The following is an 18,500-nucleotide window of genomic DNA, read 5'->3' as shown; positions in this document are numbered from 1 at the left end:
ATCTCACCATCTCACTAACAGACGAAGGGCTCCTCACCTCTACCCTGTTTCGCAAACCAACGGCAACCAATAACTTACTGAATTGGACAAGCCACCACCCCCCCTCCCTAAAGAAAGGGATCCCAACTGGTCAGTACTTGCGCCTCAGACGCAACTGTTCTACCCTTGACGACTTCAAACTAAAAGCCAAGGCCTTACAACACCAATTCAAACAAAAGGGATACCCGAATAGATGCTTAAAGAATGCATATAAACGGGCTCTTCTGTCGGACCGTAAGGACCTGTTGGGTGAACATAATTCAGGGGCAACACAGGAAGTTATAAGATGCATAGGGAATTTTGATGCCGGCTGGCACCAAATTATGCAAATCTTGGATAGATTTTGGCCCCTTCTGCATCAGGACCCACATCTATACAAGGTAATTACATCTAGGGCCTCGGTGACAGCAAGAAGGGGATGCAATATTAAGGATATATTGGTCCCTAGCCACCTAAAAAGCGCACCGCAGAAAACATCATGGCTAAAGTCTCCAGTTGTAGGGACATATCAATGTGGGAAATGTAAGGCGTTCCGGTTTATCCGTAGACCCTCTAAAACATTCTCAGACTCCCTAGGAACACAGGAATTCAGAGTAAAAAACTTTTTTAACTGTCAGTCCAAGGGTCTTATATATCTGCTCTCCTGCTGTTGTAAAAAACTATATGTGGGAAAAACCTTCCGGCCCTTTAAACTCAGAATACGGGAACATGTCAACTCAGTTAACCCTAGAAGACAAATTGACACTCCAGTCTCTAAACATTTGAAACTGTACCATGATGGTTCACCTGAAGGGATCAGATTTAGTGGCATTGAGAGGGTTACACTGGGACCAAGAGGTGGTGATCTGGATAAGAAGCTACTCCAAAGAGAGAGCTTCTGGATTTATAAGCTTAAAACCCTGTCTCCCTCTGGCTTAAATGAGGGTTTCTCATATACACCTTTCATCTCAGACTTTTGACACCGTAGAGAAATATTGACTTACCGGTGTCCCTGTTCCTTGTACGTTAAGTATGTACATGTGTACTTTGTTAGACACTTTTAATTGGCCTGATATACTTGTAAATTTGTAAATAGAGCGTGTGTTTTGTTTCATTATGTGTATATATTATTATAATTTATTTATCTTTTTTGTATTATATTGGATCACTATTCTATATCACTCTGACATGAATGCCACAGAATGACCACCATACCTAGAAGGCTACCTGGTATAAGAAGATGGATGTATTATCTCCATAATATCTATACCTCTATTTATTTGCCTCAGCTTGTAGCTGGCTGATTACATCTCCCAATGCCTCTTTTAAATGCCTTAGGGTATACCCTCATTAGGGAACTACTATCATCTAGATTCTATTGGATATAGGTTTATATTAAATATAGTAGGGGGTACATATGGGTTGGATGTACCACTGCTTTGGACATTTTTACCTATGTTGCAACATATATATATAGACTTGTTTTTATCCCTCCTGCATCATTACATCCCTATTTATAAGTACCTCTGCTTTATCATGATTACCTACTGTACATTTTCCCTTAGGCATCCTTTAGAGACCGGATACTTTATTTATTACATTACATTGACATACTCCTTATAGGTCTTTGGTTAGGTATGGACATGTATATATTGGCACATATTCACATGATGGGCATTTCTGGCTCGTCTTTATATATATATATTTCAGCTTTGCTCGGACGTTTTTCGGTACGCCCATGTTAACATGATGGGTGGAGCGAAGTGGGGTTGACGTTTTGGCCCCGCCCACATAGGGTAGTGTAAGACGTGTCACGTGACGCGCGGCACAGAGGGTTATGTGACCGGTCTCGGACTCATTCACAATCACCACGTTAATACGTGGTTGAAGCTGCTGTAGTCGGATAACCTGGATATCACATTCAGCTGTGAACACACACCCCCACACGTCATTGGCCACAAGGTATTCAGGTTTTCTGGCATTTGGGTATTTAAGAGACTTTCTATCAGTCTTATGTTGGCCCCTGACGAAGGTGCATCTCCTAAGCACCGAAACGTACGTTGGGCGTTCTTTCCTGCACTGGGCACTGGTGTTTGTAGCACCATGATCACCACTTAATTTATTTTCTTATTTTCTTTCCTTTGCCTGTCTAGTTAGTTTTACAGGGAGAGAGGCTTTCTTAATTATAATTATCAGTCTGTTTTTGACTGATGCTTAATTTTTTCTGCTAATTTCTATCTCTCTCTCTGCAATGGACATGGCTCAATTTTTGAGCATATATTTATTCTAACATTGACATTTCTAGGGTGTTTAGACTATGGAGATTTAGCTATTTGACACTCATATCCCTATAGCAGATCACAATAAAGCTTATTATTAGGGCTGAGTGAGGATACTGATTAAGCATAATTATCTCCTGAGCTATAGCAGTCTGGACTGGCAAGGGATTGTAGGATCACCTGTATATACTTTATTTGATAGGGGTATTTTGACCATATTATTTTGACAGTCAGATTTTGGATTTTTGACCGCGCTGTATATATTTCCAGACTATGCAAGTAGTCTCACTTTCACACTGAGACTGCTTTGCATATTTAATTGTCGTTGTTCTGTTTTCTCTTGGGGTTAAGCCCCTTTGAGACATCTGGAGTCTCATATCGGTACATTCGTTCTGGTGTGACACCCGCTACCACTCCCCCCCCTGTTTTTGGTGAACAAGGGGTTGTGTGCACGGATGCTACACAGGGACATAGAACTTTTGGTTCTTTGCGTTTTTCTCTGATCTCTGAAAGGCCTATAGGAAATCTCTGGCACTCCAGGTGTTGCGGACTACATGTCCCATAATGCTCTTAAAGTCTGAACGAAGGCAAATCATCAGTGTAGATGTAGTCCAAACATCTGGATTTCTTATACTTTACTATGTCTATATTATATTTGAATGGCTGAAGAATGTGTATGAAATATTGATAATGGCAAACAGATCACAAACTGAATATATATACCAATGTGTACTTCCCCATGGTACTATTGAACCAAACACAATGCACTTAGTAAGTATGCTAGACTTGCTCCCAGTTTTACTACAGGATTTTAGGTGCTTGGACCTCTGGTAGTCCAACTCCTTTCTCCACTGTGGATGCTAATACTGTAGTGGAGTTTACATTCTATACAGGATGCTGTGGTGGCAAAGCAGAGAGAATAATTATTTAAGTGAATTAGGTGGAATATCTTCAAATTTAATAGAAACTAAATTCTTAAACTGGATCTACGTGGGCAGAGATGGATTATATCAGTATAGAAGGGAACCTTCTACCATCCTATAGAGTTATAGGAGTGTGACAAATGTCAGTGAGCACCCTATATATTCTATAGAACTGAATAATTTGAACCTGTATTTTTTATATTTGTGTTATGTTATCATTCATAGTATAGTTTGGCTCTGAAGACTAAGTGTACATTTTATTTAAATGCTTGAAAATGCGTTCAATTTCTGTTTCTAAATTAGGCATTATCACCTTTAGGAATTGGAGTCGCTACAGGAGAGCAAGTAAGTTTCCTATGAACTTTACCATATTAAGGTGAACTGTGCGTGACTGCTGACAGGGTTTTAAAATGTTAACAGATTATGGGACTAAAGAATCAAAAAGGCTAACAGCTGCTGCCTAAGGGTCCAACATTCATCAAGGAGACTTCAAATGCCTTTGTAGTTAGTGAAGTGGCAGACTGAACTTATATTTTTATGATTTTTTTTTTATAAACTTGTATTGTTTACATAAAAGGAAATCACATGAATACATATAGGGGTGATTTGCATTTCTCACATACAATCCGTTTACATAAGGAAAGGGGACCCACGCAGGGGTCGTAGCGTATTATACATCATTACATAACTCATTGAAATCGCTGTGGTTAACTGTCAGGTACCTACTGCCAAAGAGAGTTGTGTGTTGCTTGAAAACGTATTGTATTGACCTAGGGGGTATTGCCAAAGCGATAAGTGATGCCCAGGTCTCTAGTGCTGGTGTCACTTTACAATACTGTGGTGGTAAACATATCATGTAGTACATTATGAACCATGGACGTTGTACCCTCTGGTGGAGTGGTGTTACTTGTGTAATTGCCCAACAATTTTGGCGTCTGTGCGGGTTTCACATTCCCCTATGCTGAATTATATGAGCTTGGTGGGTTTGGAGTAACCCGTATTACAGTATGTTGTATTTGTTTTCAGTGGTTACCTTCTGTTCAAGGACGGTATGGGTAAGTTCAAGTTTATCAATATGGGTTGGTTGTGATCAAGGTTCCTGGTTAGGTGGTGGCTACTTGCTCGAGTTCGGGCCAGCATGGGTCTAGCAGATACTACAGTGGGGGTATCTTGCTCATGGGCTGGCTGTAGGTCTCCCGAGTCGGCTCTTTGTGTTAAGCAGCTAGTAGTTGCCTGTGAGTTAAGAGTATGTGAGTATGTGAGTTATATCGCAAAAGAGAAAGGGAGGAGCAGGGGGGAGAGGAGGGGATGAGAGGGAGGGGGGATGGGAAGGGGGGAAGACCAAGAGGAGATCAAGGGGAGTATTTAGGCTGTTGGCATTCCAATTGTCTTGTGGACCGGTAGGTGGTGGAGAGTTTCTAGGTTGAGGTGTCATGGGGCAGTGTTAGATTTGGACAAGAATCTTGTCCATGGCTCCCACACCTCTTGGAAGAGGGACAATTTGTGGGTAACAGAGGCTTGTATATTTTCCATTATTTTAAGCGCGTCTACTGTGAATCCATTCTCTGATCGTCGATGTATTGGGATTTTTCCATTTTACTGGAACGAGGGTGTTGGCTGCTGTGAGGAGATGATGAATTTTGTTTTTGACATGAACACCTGAAATGTATTTGATTCAGCGGTTTATTTAGTGTAATTGAAATACCTTTGCTGTAGTAGAATTGTGGTATGACCCACTATTTCTTTCTCCCACTCTCCTTGGAACTTAGATTGTTTGAATGTGTATGACTGTATCACAGAGATACACAGACATTATACATTACCACCTGTGTTTAAAATGCTTTACATTTTCATTGACCAAGCCCTACATATAGCTTCAGCAGCATGCAATGAAAATGTGTTACATTCCAATCAAACTCAAAATTTCCACCACCAAAAAAAAACTTCTTCTTTAGCCATGAAGCCACTACATTTCATTCATAATAATCAACTCTTTCTTCACTTCTGGATTTTGGTATAAAGAATGTATTAAAGCAATGGTTCTTACTCCCTGGGTTGAGACCCAAAATGTGTTATTCAATGTTATTTCAGTGTGTCCCTGGGCATATTGTGTTCATCATTCCTTAGCTAAGTGTCCATAATAAATATTTTACTGGAGCAGAAACGTTAATGCCAGAAGTGTCTGACGAACATGTTTTGCAAAATAAATTTTTAAAAATATGCCTTTAAGCTAATGCCATTTACAAAATGTCTGTCCTTGACAAAAAAAAAAGGTTAAGTGTCAGAGCCTTATATGAAGTAGTATTTATTATATATGGTTTTTTTTTTTCGAGATTTCCTGTTTGAATCCAAGGTAGATCATGCTTTAAATGTAAAACTTTGAGAATTTATACTTTTCTTTTTATACCTTAAATTTGCATTTTCTTTTTTCTGTCCTTTAGTGCCATAACAGAGTAATGTTTAAACAGTTTCTTCAAGCAAATGCCCTACAATATCTCCAGATCGATAGCTGTAGATTGGGAAGTGTGAATGAAAACCTGGCAGTACTTCTCATGGCAAAAAAATTCAACAGTAAGATCATATAATAATCCTTCAAAATCCAGTTAATTGAAATTTAAAAGCGACAGTTACATGTAGGAAGAAACACGAATATATTATTATTTTATGATATATTATTATTTTATGATATAACTTAATAACTTCAATCAGTGTCCACTGGGTTTTTATTATTTCCTGAATTTTAGCAAATGTCATGCATTTTTGTAATAATGTCAAATAATCAACCATAGATTTCATTGACCTGTAATGCACATGATATTCAATGGATGTCTGTAGATGATGAATAGAAAGTGAATTTGTTTGCAAATGATGTCCTGTAAACTATTATTCAACCATATTCCATGACTGTCTCAAAATGTCATACTATAAACGGAATGTGCCCGTGCCTTTGACCTGAGACATGACATTATCATCCAAAACCCCACACAATCTATTTCTCCAAAATTACCCCAGATTAGGTTTTGAGATTGAGACAACTCTGCACAGATGTTCAAAAAATCATTTATACTGGCTTGGCAGTTCTTTTTGGTACACTTGAGCACAGATTTGTAAGGAACTCAGCAGGTAAGTTGTTTCAAACGTCTTGGAGAACTAACCACAGTTCTTTTGTAGATTTTGGCAGGCTCAGTTGCGTCTGTCTCTTTATTTTCTTCTTGCAGTGATGTATGCACGTAGATGCAGTGTGCACAGCAATGCGAGAATTAACCAATTGACATACTTTGCCTAGCCAAGTATGTTAGTAAAAAAAGAAAAGAAAATGATTTTAAAAAAATCGTCCTGCAAATTGTGGGTCATTTTTAGTTAGCTGTTTGGTTGTGGTAAAAGTGGGAAGTGACAGTTACTTTTATGCAATGGGTGACTTTACATAGTTAAGAAGTATAGTAAATAAATTGGAGGTCATAGTGGGTGGAAAAATGTGTGCACATTGATACTTTGTGTGAGGGAAGGGACTAAGGTAGTACTGTAGCAGTATTTACCTGGTCAGCACGGCAATACGATAAACCATTCACGTGGCCCGAAATCTAGAAATGCAAAAGCTGCTCACATTCGAAGCGTGCTCTTAAAGGCACAGAGCGGGGATCACATCACTTCTGGTTTCATGCGGACAACATCAATCTGGAGTCCCCTTTCACACATGTTTTGGGGTCACAGGTGTGAAGTGGACCACAGTTATTTTGCCCTACCTACACTCCCTACCATGGATTCTGTTCCTAGTAGCTGTTTAGTGCATTCCCTGTTGCTATCTGTTTTTTTCTGATATTGAACTTGGCTAGTTTGTGACCCTATTTTCCTGACTATTTGAATATTCTGTCTCTCTGTTACCCTGCCCTTGGCTTGTATTTGACAACGATTTCTCTCTTTTGTACGTTAAGCCAGGCCACTCTCTAGGTCCAGTAATATGTCTGTTCCTGTGACAATTATCAGTTTATCACAGTTAATCGTATCATATATCATTTAGAATCCAAACGTTAAAGCATGTTGCTGCATTGATGACCTGATAAGCACCTTTTACTTTTTTCTATGCAGTTCCTGTATGTCCTCATGCTGGTGGAGTTGGACTCTGTGAATTGGTACAACATTTGATAATATTTGATTATATTTCGGTTTCAGGAAGTCTGGAAAACAGGTTAGAGACATTTTGTTAACAAACTAAAATAACATATCAAGACAAATATATAACCTATCCCCTATTTCCCTTTATTAAATGCTATGTATATGTGAGCACACACCCAATGTAATCTTTTGTTTGTCTTTGCCAGTGACTGCTGTGAAAACAAAGAATAAGATATTCATTCTTATAGAATTATTCACTAAATGATGGATTTGAAAGACTACTTAAAATCACTTATCTTAGAAAATAAATATTGGGATTTATGTTAAAGGGATTCTATAGTGTTAGGAATACAAATCTGTATTCCTTATACTATAGTTCCCTCTGCCTCCCCCCCCCCCCCTCCCCCCCTCTCATGGAAAGGGTTTAACGATTACCCAATTACAGCTATATGTCCCTCGGTGCTGGGACGCATACATTGACTCAATGCTTTCCTATGATGATTTTACTGACACTGAATGTCCTCATGCACTGCAGTACATTCAGTGTCAGGCTACATAAAGTCGGTTAACCACCAGGAATGCCTCTAGCAGCGGTTTTATTGACAACCACTAGGGGCAATCTTAGTCCTGAAATGCAATCATTGCAAATTTTCTTTAACAACTGTAATGATTTATATTACAGGACTAAGAGTGACAGGGGCACTGCACCCCACTTTAATGAGCTGAAGTGGTCTAGGTGCCTTTAGTCTCCCTTTATGCCCACCACTGTGTTACAGTCAGGGCCGCCATCAGGGGGTGACAACCGTGACGGTTGTCACGGGCCCGGCGGTCCTGGGGGGCCCGGACTGCTTTGGCAGTCCAGGGCCCCACAATTACACTCTGCACATATATATAGCGATCATCGCTATATATATGTGCAGCCGCGGGCCCCCCGGCTCCCTGTATTTGCAGAGGGGGCCCAGCGGACTGCAGGATCACTTTCCAGCATTTGCCTGTCTCTAACTCCCGCGAGATGTGCGGTCGGTAGAGCGTTGCCATGGGTTACCATGGCATGCTCCGCGCGACGCGCAAACCACGTCTCGCGGGAGTTAGAGACAGGCAAATGCTGGAAAGTGATCCTGCAGTCCGCTGGGCCCCCTCTGCAAATACAGGGAGCCGGGGGGCCCCAGAATGCCATCGGACCACCAGGGATCAAAGGATCTTCCCCCCTCCCTGAACCAGGTAAGAAACAGGGAGGGGGGAATAACTTTCATTACATTACATACATACACTAATAAACACACTAACACACACACACTGCATCCACTACACTAACACACACACACACTGCATCCACTACACTAACACACACACTGCATCCACTACACTAACACACACACTGCATCCACTACACTAACACACACACTGCATCCACTACACTAACACACACACTGCATCCACTGCACTAACACACACACACTGCATCCACTGCACTAACACACACACACTGCATCCACTGCACTAACACACACACTGCATCCACTACACTAACACACACACTGCATCCACTGCATCCACTGCACTAACACACACTGCATCCACTACACTAACACACACACACTGCATCCACTGCACTAACACACACACTGCATCCACTGCACTAACACACACACTGCATCCACTGCACTAACACACACACTGCATCCACTACACTAACATACACACTGCATCCACTACACTAACACACACACTGCATCCTCAACACTAACATACACACTGCATTCACTACACTAACACACACACTGCATTCACTACACTAACACACACTGCATTAACTATACACACAGCATCCACTACACAAACATCCTGTATTCACAGTACACGCACTACATCCACCACACATTTAAACATTCTGCATTCACTATATAGAGACACTGCGTCTAAAACACACACTACATCCACTAAACACATTGCATCTAGTACACACAAAAACTACATCCACTACACAAACACACTACATCCACTACACACACTGCATCCGCTACACAAACACACACTCTGCATTCACTGCACAAACAGTATCTAATACACACAAACACTACATCCATTACACACATTCTAATTCACTTCCACTATACACACCACATTCAGTCCTGCATCATTGTTTGCGGACTAGGTAAGAGTCCTGTGGGCGGACTCGTGGGCGGGCCTGGGGGGATGGGGTGGGCCGGGGGGATGGGGCGGGGGGCCCCAGACCTTGTGCTTTGTCAGGGGCCCCAAAATTTATGGTGGCGGCCCTGGTTACAGTACCCCAATATCAGTGGCTCCTACACTAATATTAGCATGGGAGATTAACATGCTAACTACCATGCTTACTACTTAAATAGTGCCAGTGCTAAATGAATATAACATAAACTGAAGTGCATTTAATTAATTCAATATAAGTGTGCAAAGGTGCTTCCATTGCACAAATAGTTGGTTCTTTTTTTTTTTTTAGATATGGGCCCAGATTTGAAGCATTAGGGTTTGGATTTCAGCTGTCCATCTGAAATCCAAATCTGAGTCAAGAAGGTTTGTAGTATGAATTGCAAATTCAGGACATTGTGAAATAAGTCTGAATTTTGCAGTCAGCATGATCCTGTATGCAGCCAGTTGGTTTTGCCCAGTTTACTACCAGGCCGTTCGGACGTTAAATGAATAACCATCAATTTACAAAGTAAGAGTATTTTAGGCTTGTGCAGCAATTAGCACTGTTTATGGAACATTTAAAGGAACACTCCCATCCCATTGCAGTTAAAGCAGCACGGTCACCATCTGGGGATTATACAGAATTTGCAAAGACCCCCAAAGGTGACATCACCACTGTGGGTCTGGGGCCAAGAAGGCATGTAAAGGTGAGTTCTCCTTATCCATCTCTCACTGGCACAGCTGTTCTCCTCTGGTGGGTCCTCTTCAACATTTGTCGCTTCAGTGCCAGGAGCCGTCACTGCTGTAATCTAGCGCATGTGTGAGAGTACAGCATTGAGGTCTGGAGAATCCTACATAGACAGAGCCAGTTACCTGCAGCCATCACTGGTGGGGGGGTGGGGGAGATTGGCACTTCTGGATGGCAGTAGCTCAGCCCAGTGTATAGTGTCAGATATAGGAAATATACAAAGATAAAATAGTCCATACTTTGTCTCTGTATTTCTCTTTACTAGGTTGGAATTTCTGTGAAATTTCAACACAGTTAAACTGAGGATATCATAAAGATTATGAATTACTTAATTTTCATAACGATGAAGGGGGATGACAGTGCTGCTTTACGTTGTTATGGGGCATGGAGTTCTTGGGCAAAGTCTTACCTTACAAAGTTATCACCTGTTGTTACAGCCTCCTCAGTTTTCCTTTGTCTGCTGCACTGTTCAGGAGATTGCGTGCAGGTGTCACTCTCAGCCTATCACCAGTCACCAAGGCACACCTTCCTGATCGTTGTGGTGGCCATTGGACGACACCGAAATCACTGCTGCTAGCCTCCTGGGTGGGTGGGGACAGCTTTGTGGTTAAACCAAAAGTGCCCAAAAAGTAGATCCCCAGATGTTTTAAAACTACAGCTTCCATGATGCTTTGTCATTCTAGAGGCATACAAAGCATAAGGAGAGTTGTATTGGGCAGCCCTGGGTTTAACGCTTTGAAAATGGTTTAACATTTCAGCAACTCCAGCCTTTATGGTGGTGTCATTGAGATGCAGTATGGGAGCTTGAATCACCAGTGTCCCTCTTAAATATTTGTGTTTTTACTAAGTTAATTTACTAAATTTAAAATCGCAGGAAGTTGAAAAGAAAACTGCAAAACGTGGAATAAAAATAGCCCATCTGGAAAACTAGTTGATTTCCCCAGTTTGGTTATATTGAATTTGCAATTCCTTTGCCAGTTATCCACAATTCCAAGTATAGTGACTAAACCGCTAATTTACTAGTTTCCTTAAATTGCTGTCAAAGCCTGTGTGTATTTTTTCAGGATGTGCGAGTATGTGGATCACCTCCATGAACATTTTAAATATCCAATATCCATCCATCATGCTGCATACATGCCACCACATGTAAGTAATATTTATATGTTTATCATTCTGCCACACTGTTCAAATCAAAATGTACATCACATTTTTTATTTGCTTCTTAATGCCTTCCTTGCACAACTCGAGAGAACTGAAACTGGGATGTGGACTTACAACAGACTTCTTTTACCCCTTCATAAGAATTCTTCTGTTTATGTTCCCATCCTCACAAAAAATTTGTAAAATTGTAATTTATTAAACCCTGACAGTGAAAACCAGTGAAATTGTACAAGTTTAGACAACTAATATGCCAGCTCGCATTAGTTTCTATTACTTCCTATTGGAATGCATTCAGTTTAATTTGTACTCTTTCTCCAATGCAATCCTGATTAAGCCAACTGAGCAATCTAATTGCTTGGAGAAAATACCTGTCCCTCACTAAAATACTGACCGAGAAAGAGATTTATGGGAAACACAGTTCCAGGCCCAGCTTTCAAAGGACTGTAATACAGAACCAGTAACACAAGGGGTGCACAAAAAGTAGATTATCGGATGTTGTAGAACTACCCATGACGCTTTGCATGCCTTTAGAATGCTTTAGCACAGGGGTGGGGAACCTTCGGCTCTCCAGATGTTTTGGACTACACCTCCCATGATGCTTTGCCAGCATTATGTGTGTAAGAGCATTATGGGGGATGTAGTCCACAACATCTGGAGAGCCGAAGGTTGCCTATCCCTGCTTTAGCATCATGGAAGATGTAGTTCTACAACATCTGGTGATCTACCTTTTGGGTATTTGTGTCATTTGTATACAGCCGCACGCACAAATAAAAATACTGCGACAGAAAAGAATAGGTATATAAAACATCACTGCTAGACAAGACAACACATTCTGAAAGTTCCCTCTTGATGCCAACAGTAATTGTAGCCGTGCTATAAAACCTTTTTGTTACTTTATAAAAACAAATTAAGATTGTTCCATCATGATATCTTATTTTTATGTGTATTTTTTTTAATCTTAGGATCCTGGCTACTCCACTGAAATGAAAGAAGAGTCTGTATTACAGCATCAGTTCCCAGATGGAGAAGTTTGGCATCAGTTAATTATTAATAAAAAAGTTGAAGTCTAACATGTTAAAAACAAAATTGTTGCAAACGTTTGATAACAAGCTTATTGTTAGTTTACCAGTACTAAACTTTGTACTTTGGTTATTATAGCAATTGGTATAGAGAATACAAAAAAAAAATTAATAATAATAATTACATTCTGTTCTGTAAGTGGTATCGCTATTCCAATGAAACATATGGTTTGCTAGATATCTGGAAAATCCCCTAATGCTGTACACAAAATATCACCAGGCAAATTCAGTTTATAGGAAAATATTGCCTAATGGTATAACATTAATTAAAATCAGGCTATGTTTTTGTTTTGTTTTTTAAGCAGGATGTGTACTTAACAAATACTGGGTGCCCAATGCAATCCTTCAGTGTAACAATGATCTAAATTTAACATGCGCGGTTTGACACTTTCTGCACATGCGCTCTGGTTCTGAGTGCATTTACCCTTATTGACCACTACAGGCTTCCATTTAACATTTTGATTGATGTAATCACGCATGTAACGTGCGGTAGGCGGTTCAATTAATCCGCGTTTTTTTTTTTTTAAGTGTTAGGTGTTCAGGTATTAACATCTGTCATTAATTATTCAATCTTTTTGATTTTATATACTTACCTATATCTTCCTATCACAAGGAAGTGATGTATGTTTATTATAATGCCTAATTTGGTCTGCACTAATACATGGATTCTTTTTAATCTTTCTTTCCTTCTCAAATCTCTTTTATATGCCATGTACATGTTTATTCCTTTCCATGTCTTAACCCCTTAACCCCTTAAGGACACATGACGTGTGTGACACGTCATGATTCCCTTTTATTCCAGAAGTTTGGTCCTTAAGGGGTTAAGGACCAAACTTCTGGAATAAAAGGGAATCATGACATGTCACACATGTCATGTGTCCTTATGGGGTACATAGATCTAATGAGTGTATTAATCAAAATAACTGATCATCTGTTTTTTTTTTTATCACTTCTTTTGTATATGAATTTTGTAGTTGCACATTAATTGATTATTATGTGTGTATAAAAATGCTTTCTTGTCACTGTGGTGTTAGCTTGATAAAGACCTGGTTACAGGTCGCAACGTTGCAGATCCAATAAAACTGCATTAAAGATATCACAGTGAGTGCCTGAGATTTTTTTCATTTGTACAAATTTAAAATTTAACATTTAAATTACTGATATTATAAATATTTTTGAAAAACAAACAAAATAAAAAAATCGATGGGAAAAAAACGTAAGATCAAAACAGCCGAACTGGAAAAATCAGTCGTGCCTTCATATTTGCTACTCTGGCCTTAAATTTGGAACCCACCCTGGATTCACTCTAGACTCTCAGATAAAGGGTTACCCTGACACAAATGTAAAACATAACATTTAATCACTCTGATATTAAAAAAAGAAATATTTTTAAAAATGTACATTTACATAAATTAATAGCATACACTAAACAATATGACATAATAGGCATAACAAACATGGTGGGATGAGACACATGACTGGGCAGCTAACTTAAATGGGTACATGTTATTTAGGAAGGATAGGAAAAACAAGAAGGGTGGTAGGGTATGTTTGTATGTCAACCATGAGTTAAAGTCAAATCTTATGCAAGTGGAAAGTGATGAGGAAAATGTGGAAGCTTTTTGGGTAAATATCTGCTTGGGGCAAAAGAAGGGAAATCAGTTATTGGTTGGGATATGTTATAAACCACCTAATGTTTATATTGATGAGGAACAACAGCTGATTGAGCAAACTGAGAAAGCTGCAAATCTGGGTAACATTAATTATTGGAGATTTTAATTACCCAGACATAAACTGGGACAGAGGGACTAGTCGTTCAGTTAAGGGAATCAGGTTTTTGAACTTGTTAAATTACATCTTCATGTCACAACTTGTACAAGCTCCAACTAGAAAGGACACTTGTCTGGACCTGGTTCTAAAAAAACAACGTTGATCTTTTGACCAAAATTCAAGTAGATGAGCACTGGGAAATAGTGATCACAATATAGTGTTCTTTGAAATAAACTCAAAAAAACAAAAGCACACAAGGTATACTAAAACAATTTTTAAAAGGCCAATTTCTGGGGGCGGGGCCAGACCGCCAAGCTGGACGGTCGCAGGAAAGATCAGCTCCAGGAAACTTCAAACAAGTCTATAACCCATGCTTTTAGACAAATCTAACAACCAACTGCGACCCTCCATGTGCAAGGGTACCTGATCCAAGGCGAGGCTTGCTCCCAGAGTTTTAGTCCCTTAGAGGAGAGATCTCCGCTGTTCCATGTGGGACCTTATCCGGCGGGGAGTGGAGTGGATGGCTGGTGCTCCACTATCCTGCTCAGAACCTTCGCGGATCCAGTCCTGTCCCTCCTCTCCCCCCCCCCCCCCCCTCTGGACCGGTGGGGGTGATCCCGGTCCTCACCCTGTAGCCACAGTCACCAAAACACAACACCATCCCACTCTGCATGCCAAGGCCTACATCTATGATGGCGGAGGCCATGTGCGCAGGAGCCAATGCCAGAGCTCCCCCTGCACACACCGTACATGGTGCAGCTCATCGGTATAAGCTGGCTCGACTCATAAAGCAGCCTGCAACATGCAAGAAACACAGAGCCTTAACACAACACATACCTCTCGAGTCTCGGAGCGAGGCCTCAACTCTGGCACTTTAGCAGGCCCGGGGTGGGCGGAAGAGAAGGAGAGACATTAAACAAGCAGATGCACCACAGCAACTGCCATCGGCGGCCTGCCCAGGGATACCTACCCTCAGAAGGATCCAGGGAACTGGCACCCAACGTAAATCATTGCACCCCCCCCCCCCGTTTGCCATACGGTGCCTCCCGCCCAGCAGTCCTGGTACTGTGACGCACTTGGACTGCTGACATACAGCAGGATCATGCTAAAATCGCGGACTAAGCTGAAATCCAAGGGGACACTTGGCAGACATGCCTCACCTCCACTCAGTACACGCACTGCGAAACTAAAAAAACTTGATCTAAGCCTCGCTGATGTGCCAACCTCACCGTGCATACCCAAGATTCAACATAGGGGCCTATGGGGTGAAATAACTCACACAGCAATCATAGAAACCTAGCTTAACCCAAATAACCTATATTGGCCTGCATCCCCCTCTCTAAGCAGTAACATTTAACCTAACCTATCCTAATATGATTACTCAATGACTTACCTAAAACAATATGCTAGTGAAACGTATGCATGCCTCCTTAACTCTGATAATTGTTATTCCTAACTCGGAGACAAACTAGAAATGTAAAACATGACCATAAAACAAAAATGTGTGATTTAACATGCCACTGCCTAGCCTGTTTACATTTGTATACGCTGTTGTGGCGAAAATGCTATGTACTAACCTGCCTCTAACGCACACACATACCTACTGGTAATTGCTTTTCCCTGCATGTCTAACACTGTTCGGCGGTATTGTTGGCCGGTTCATGTGTCAGGACTAATGTACTTTTCGTACGACTACACTGCCCACCGTTAGGCATTGCTGGCCAACACAGCCGCACAGATGGTAAAGGGAGCCGGAATAAATCACGCTTCGTTGGGTTTGGCTGACAGTCCGGGCCAGTGCTGGTCACGAGTGGGGTGATAGCTCTCAAGGGTTCCTGACTTGGCTTTACATTAACGGGAACATGCCTATAGTGTCGGAATGGAGCGAGTGGCGCTATGCTAGAACCTCATTCGTGGTTGTTTCAAAGGGCTGCATTGAGGTTAGACATATCTCACTGAGTAGGTAGTCATTAGACCGAGAAACGTTAGATCATGTACATAGGTCTCACACTTGTAGGGTACACGCTTGTTCAGATTGCACAGTGTCAGACTATGCATGCGGCACGCGAACATTATTCAATATTAGACTGGTCTCACAAGGATAATCTACATGCAGAAGGAATGAAGTGGTACAAACTTCGCAAGTCACTTTGTAGAAGTTCTGTACTGCGCATCTGGTGGCTGTGAGATGAGGTTTGAGGTCTCACCCTGAAAGGAGAGCGCTGTAATCTGGACGATATCAAAGTCTTTACATCCTTTTGACCCGTTCTGGTAATTTTTGTGGTGTGTATACGCTTTGTACCAACTATAATTCGTGCAAAGTTATATGTAGGCTCTGCAGGCAAGACACCATTCTAACACGCCTATATTGGTAGACAGTCAGATGTATTAAATGCACAGCACGTGAGAGAATTTTACGGGCTATCCTGTGTAACCGAGTGGATAGCATGTTCTGCAAATTATTGTGGCTTTCTCATGAACGTGTCAATCTCATGTTCTATATACAGAGCAGAGAGTTGCTTTCATTCCCAAGGCATGAAGGGGTTATATGTGCCCCCCTTTGCTTGCTGTATTCCGATATTAAGTCATGTCTGCTTAAATGACATGGATCTGCACACCTGTTTGATTATATACTCTCCAGTGTCAGATTACTATTAGACTCATTCTGTGCTACCTGCACAGTGCAGACAGAGCCACTAACACGCTGCATACGGATAGTCTTTGTATACAGTGTCTTACCTACATTACACTGTCTGTATACCGGGTAGGAAGGTTTCCCCCCTATTCTCCCCACACCCCCCCTCTCCTATTGTCTGCCCATTGTCTGTACACAGTTGCAGATTCGTGGTGGATTTCAGTACACGGAGTAACTGCTTCCCTCGGCGGAGTTGGATCCTCCTTGCGATAAGCGTAAACCCCCCGCTGGGCTTGATTCACAAGCTGGTGGCAATTAGGGATGCCATGCCGGTATCTGTTTAGGAGTGCAGATCATATGTAGACATGAGGGATCGCCGCTCTGACTTTCTTTCACCTGCTCATCATTGTGAGGGTCTTTGAAGCGATGTATGCACACAGCAAACAAAGCCTTGTCTGTACCAGCCCTAATTCATCCTCAGTCAGTGCGGCAATTTGCGTTACGTGTAGAACCCGGCGTACTCCTACGCAGACAAGCACATACGTTACTGGACAAATGCATCTACTTTCATATTGCAGTTCTGGTGAGCGAGCCTCGGCTAAGGCAAGTACGCATTTAACTATACTACGAACAAGATCTGCATATATATATATATAAAAGCAAATAACAACAGATATACACGTTTATTCGTATTGCATTTCGAATCAAGGCCACGGTCTGGCACCACGAGCCCCGAGGGCCATTCATACGATCATACACGCATTCTAGTTCGTACGTCCCGACCATCCGGACCCCACATGCTCACTGGGCACTCCAGTTTCGGTCGAACCATACGATCCTAACTCTTTGCTACCCACGTTTCGTTCTGTAGTATGTCCTCTCTCACTAACTACCCTTCCATCTTAGTTAGCAACTGCTGGCTGTTAGGTTCCTAGGTGTCCACTAGTTGTTATTCTCCCCGGCTTCTTCGCCATAGGTTAGTGGTCCCGCGAGGCCAACACCCATCCTCATTCTTGGAGGTACTACGCCCCTCGGGCCAAATCATAGCTAGTCGCCTCGCATTGTGGCATAGAGAGGGCCTCATCTGTCACTCCCAGTCTATCTTATGTTACCGGCACCGAGAGGCCGACACCCCGCCACCTCATTCAGTGGCCACGCTACCCCCTCACGCCAACGCATAGATAGAGCCTCTCAAGCCGCTTGGCAACTAGCAGGGCCTCACCCGTCACCAACCTAGTGTAATCGTTTCGCCGCATTGCGGCACTAGCTAGTCGGCCAGCTCACACGCACACGCACTCACGCTCGCGCTCCTAGTAAGCTGGGGGGGGGGGGGGGGGCGGCACACTCCAGACCCATCATGCATAATCACTATGTTTTAGATCCTATAACCACATCAGGTATCCTGGCGCTTTATTTCCCGCTTTAGTTTTGATTGTGCGTTACATACTCCTACAGCGATACAAACAGTATTTCAGAACTATCGTACTCGGCTAATCCGGTGCTTTCGATACGTTATCTCTTATGGGCGACGGGTCTGCTAGATGCTTAGTTCTAGCAGTACGAGGATACATATGTATATATATATATATGTATTACCCCAACCTGTCG

At 41.7% G+C, this 18,500-nt stretch overlaps 1 protein-coding gene across 1 annotated transcript in view; it reads left to right on the top strand.

Moving 5' to 3' along the window:
- Positions 1-12,777, top strand: part of ENOSF1 (enolase superfamily member 1) — a 60,755-nt gene extending 47,978 nt beyond the window's left edge. Inside the window, exons 12-16 of the mRNA XM_063451504.1 lie at positions 3,524-3,565; positions 5,662-5,791; positions 7,307-7,406; positions 11,312-11,393; positions 12,371-12,777. Coding sequence (XP_063307574.1) covers positions 3,524-3,565; positions 5,662-5,791; positions 7,307-7,406; positions 11,312-11,393; positions 12,371-12,478 — 462 coding nt within the window. The 3' untranslated portion in view covers positions 12,479-12,777. The remainder of the gene's footprint in view (positions 1-3,523; positions 3,566-5,661; positions 5,792-7,306; positions 7,407-11,311; positions 11,394-12,370) is intronic.
- The last annotated feature ends 5,723 nt before the right edge of the window (positions 12,778-18,500 follow it).

This window comes from Pelobates fuscus, chromosome 4, assembly GCF_036172605.1.
Source record: "Pelobates fuscus isolate aPelFus1 chromosome 4, aPelFus1.pri, whole genome shotgun sequence".
Lineage (NCBI taxonomy): Eukaryota > Metazoa > Chordata > Amphibia > Anura > Pelobatidae > Pelobates > Pelobates fuscus.
Note: the sequence above shows the minus strand (reverse complement) of the source record. Positions and strands in the feature narration are given on the sequence as shown.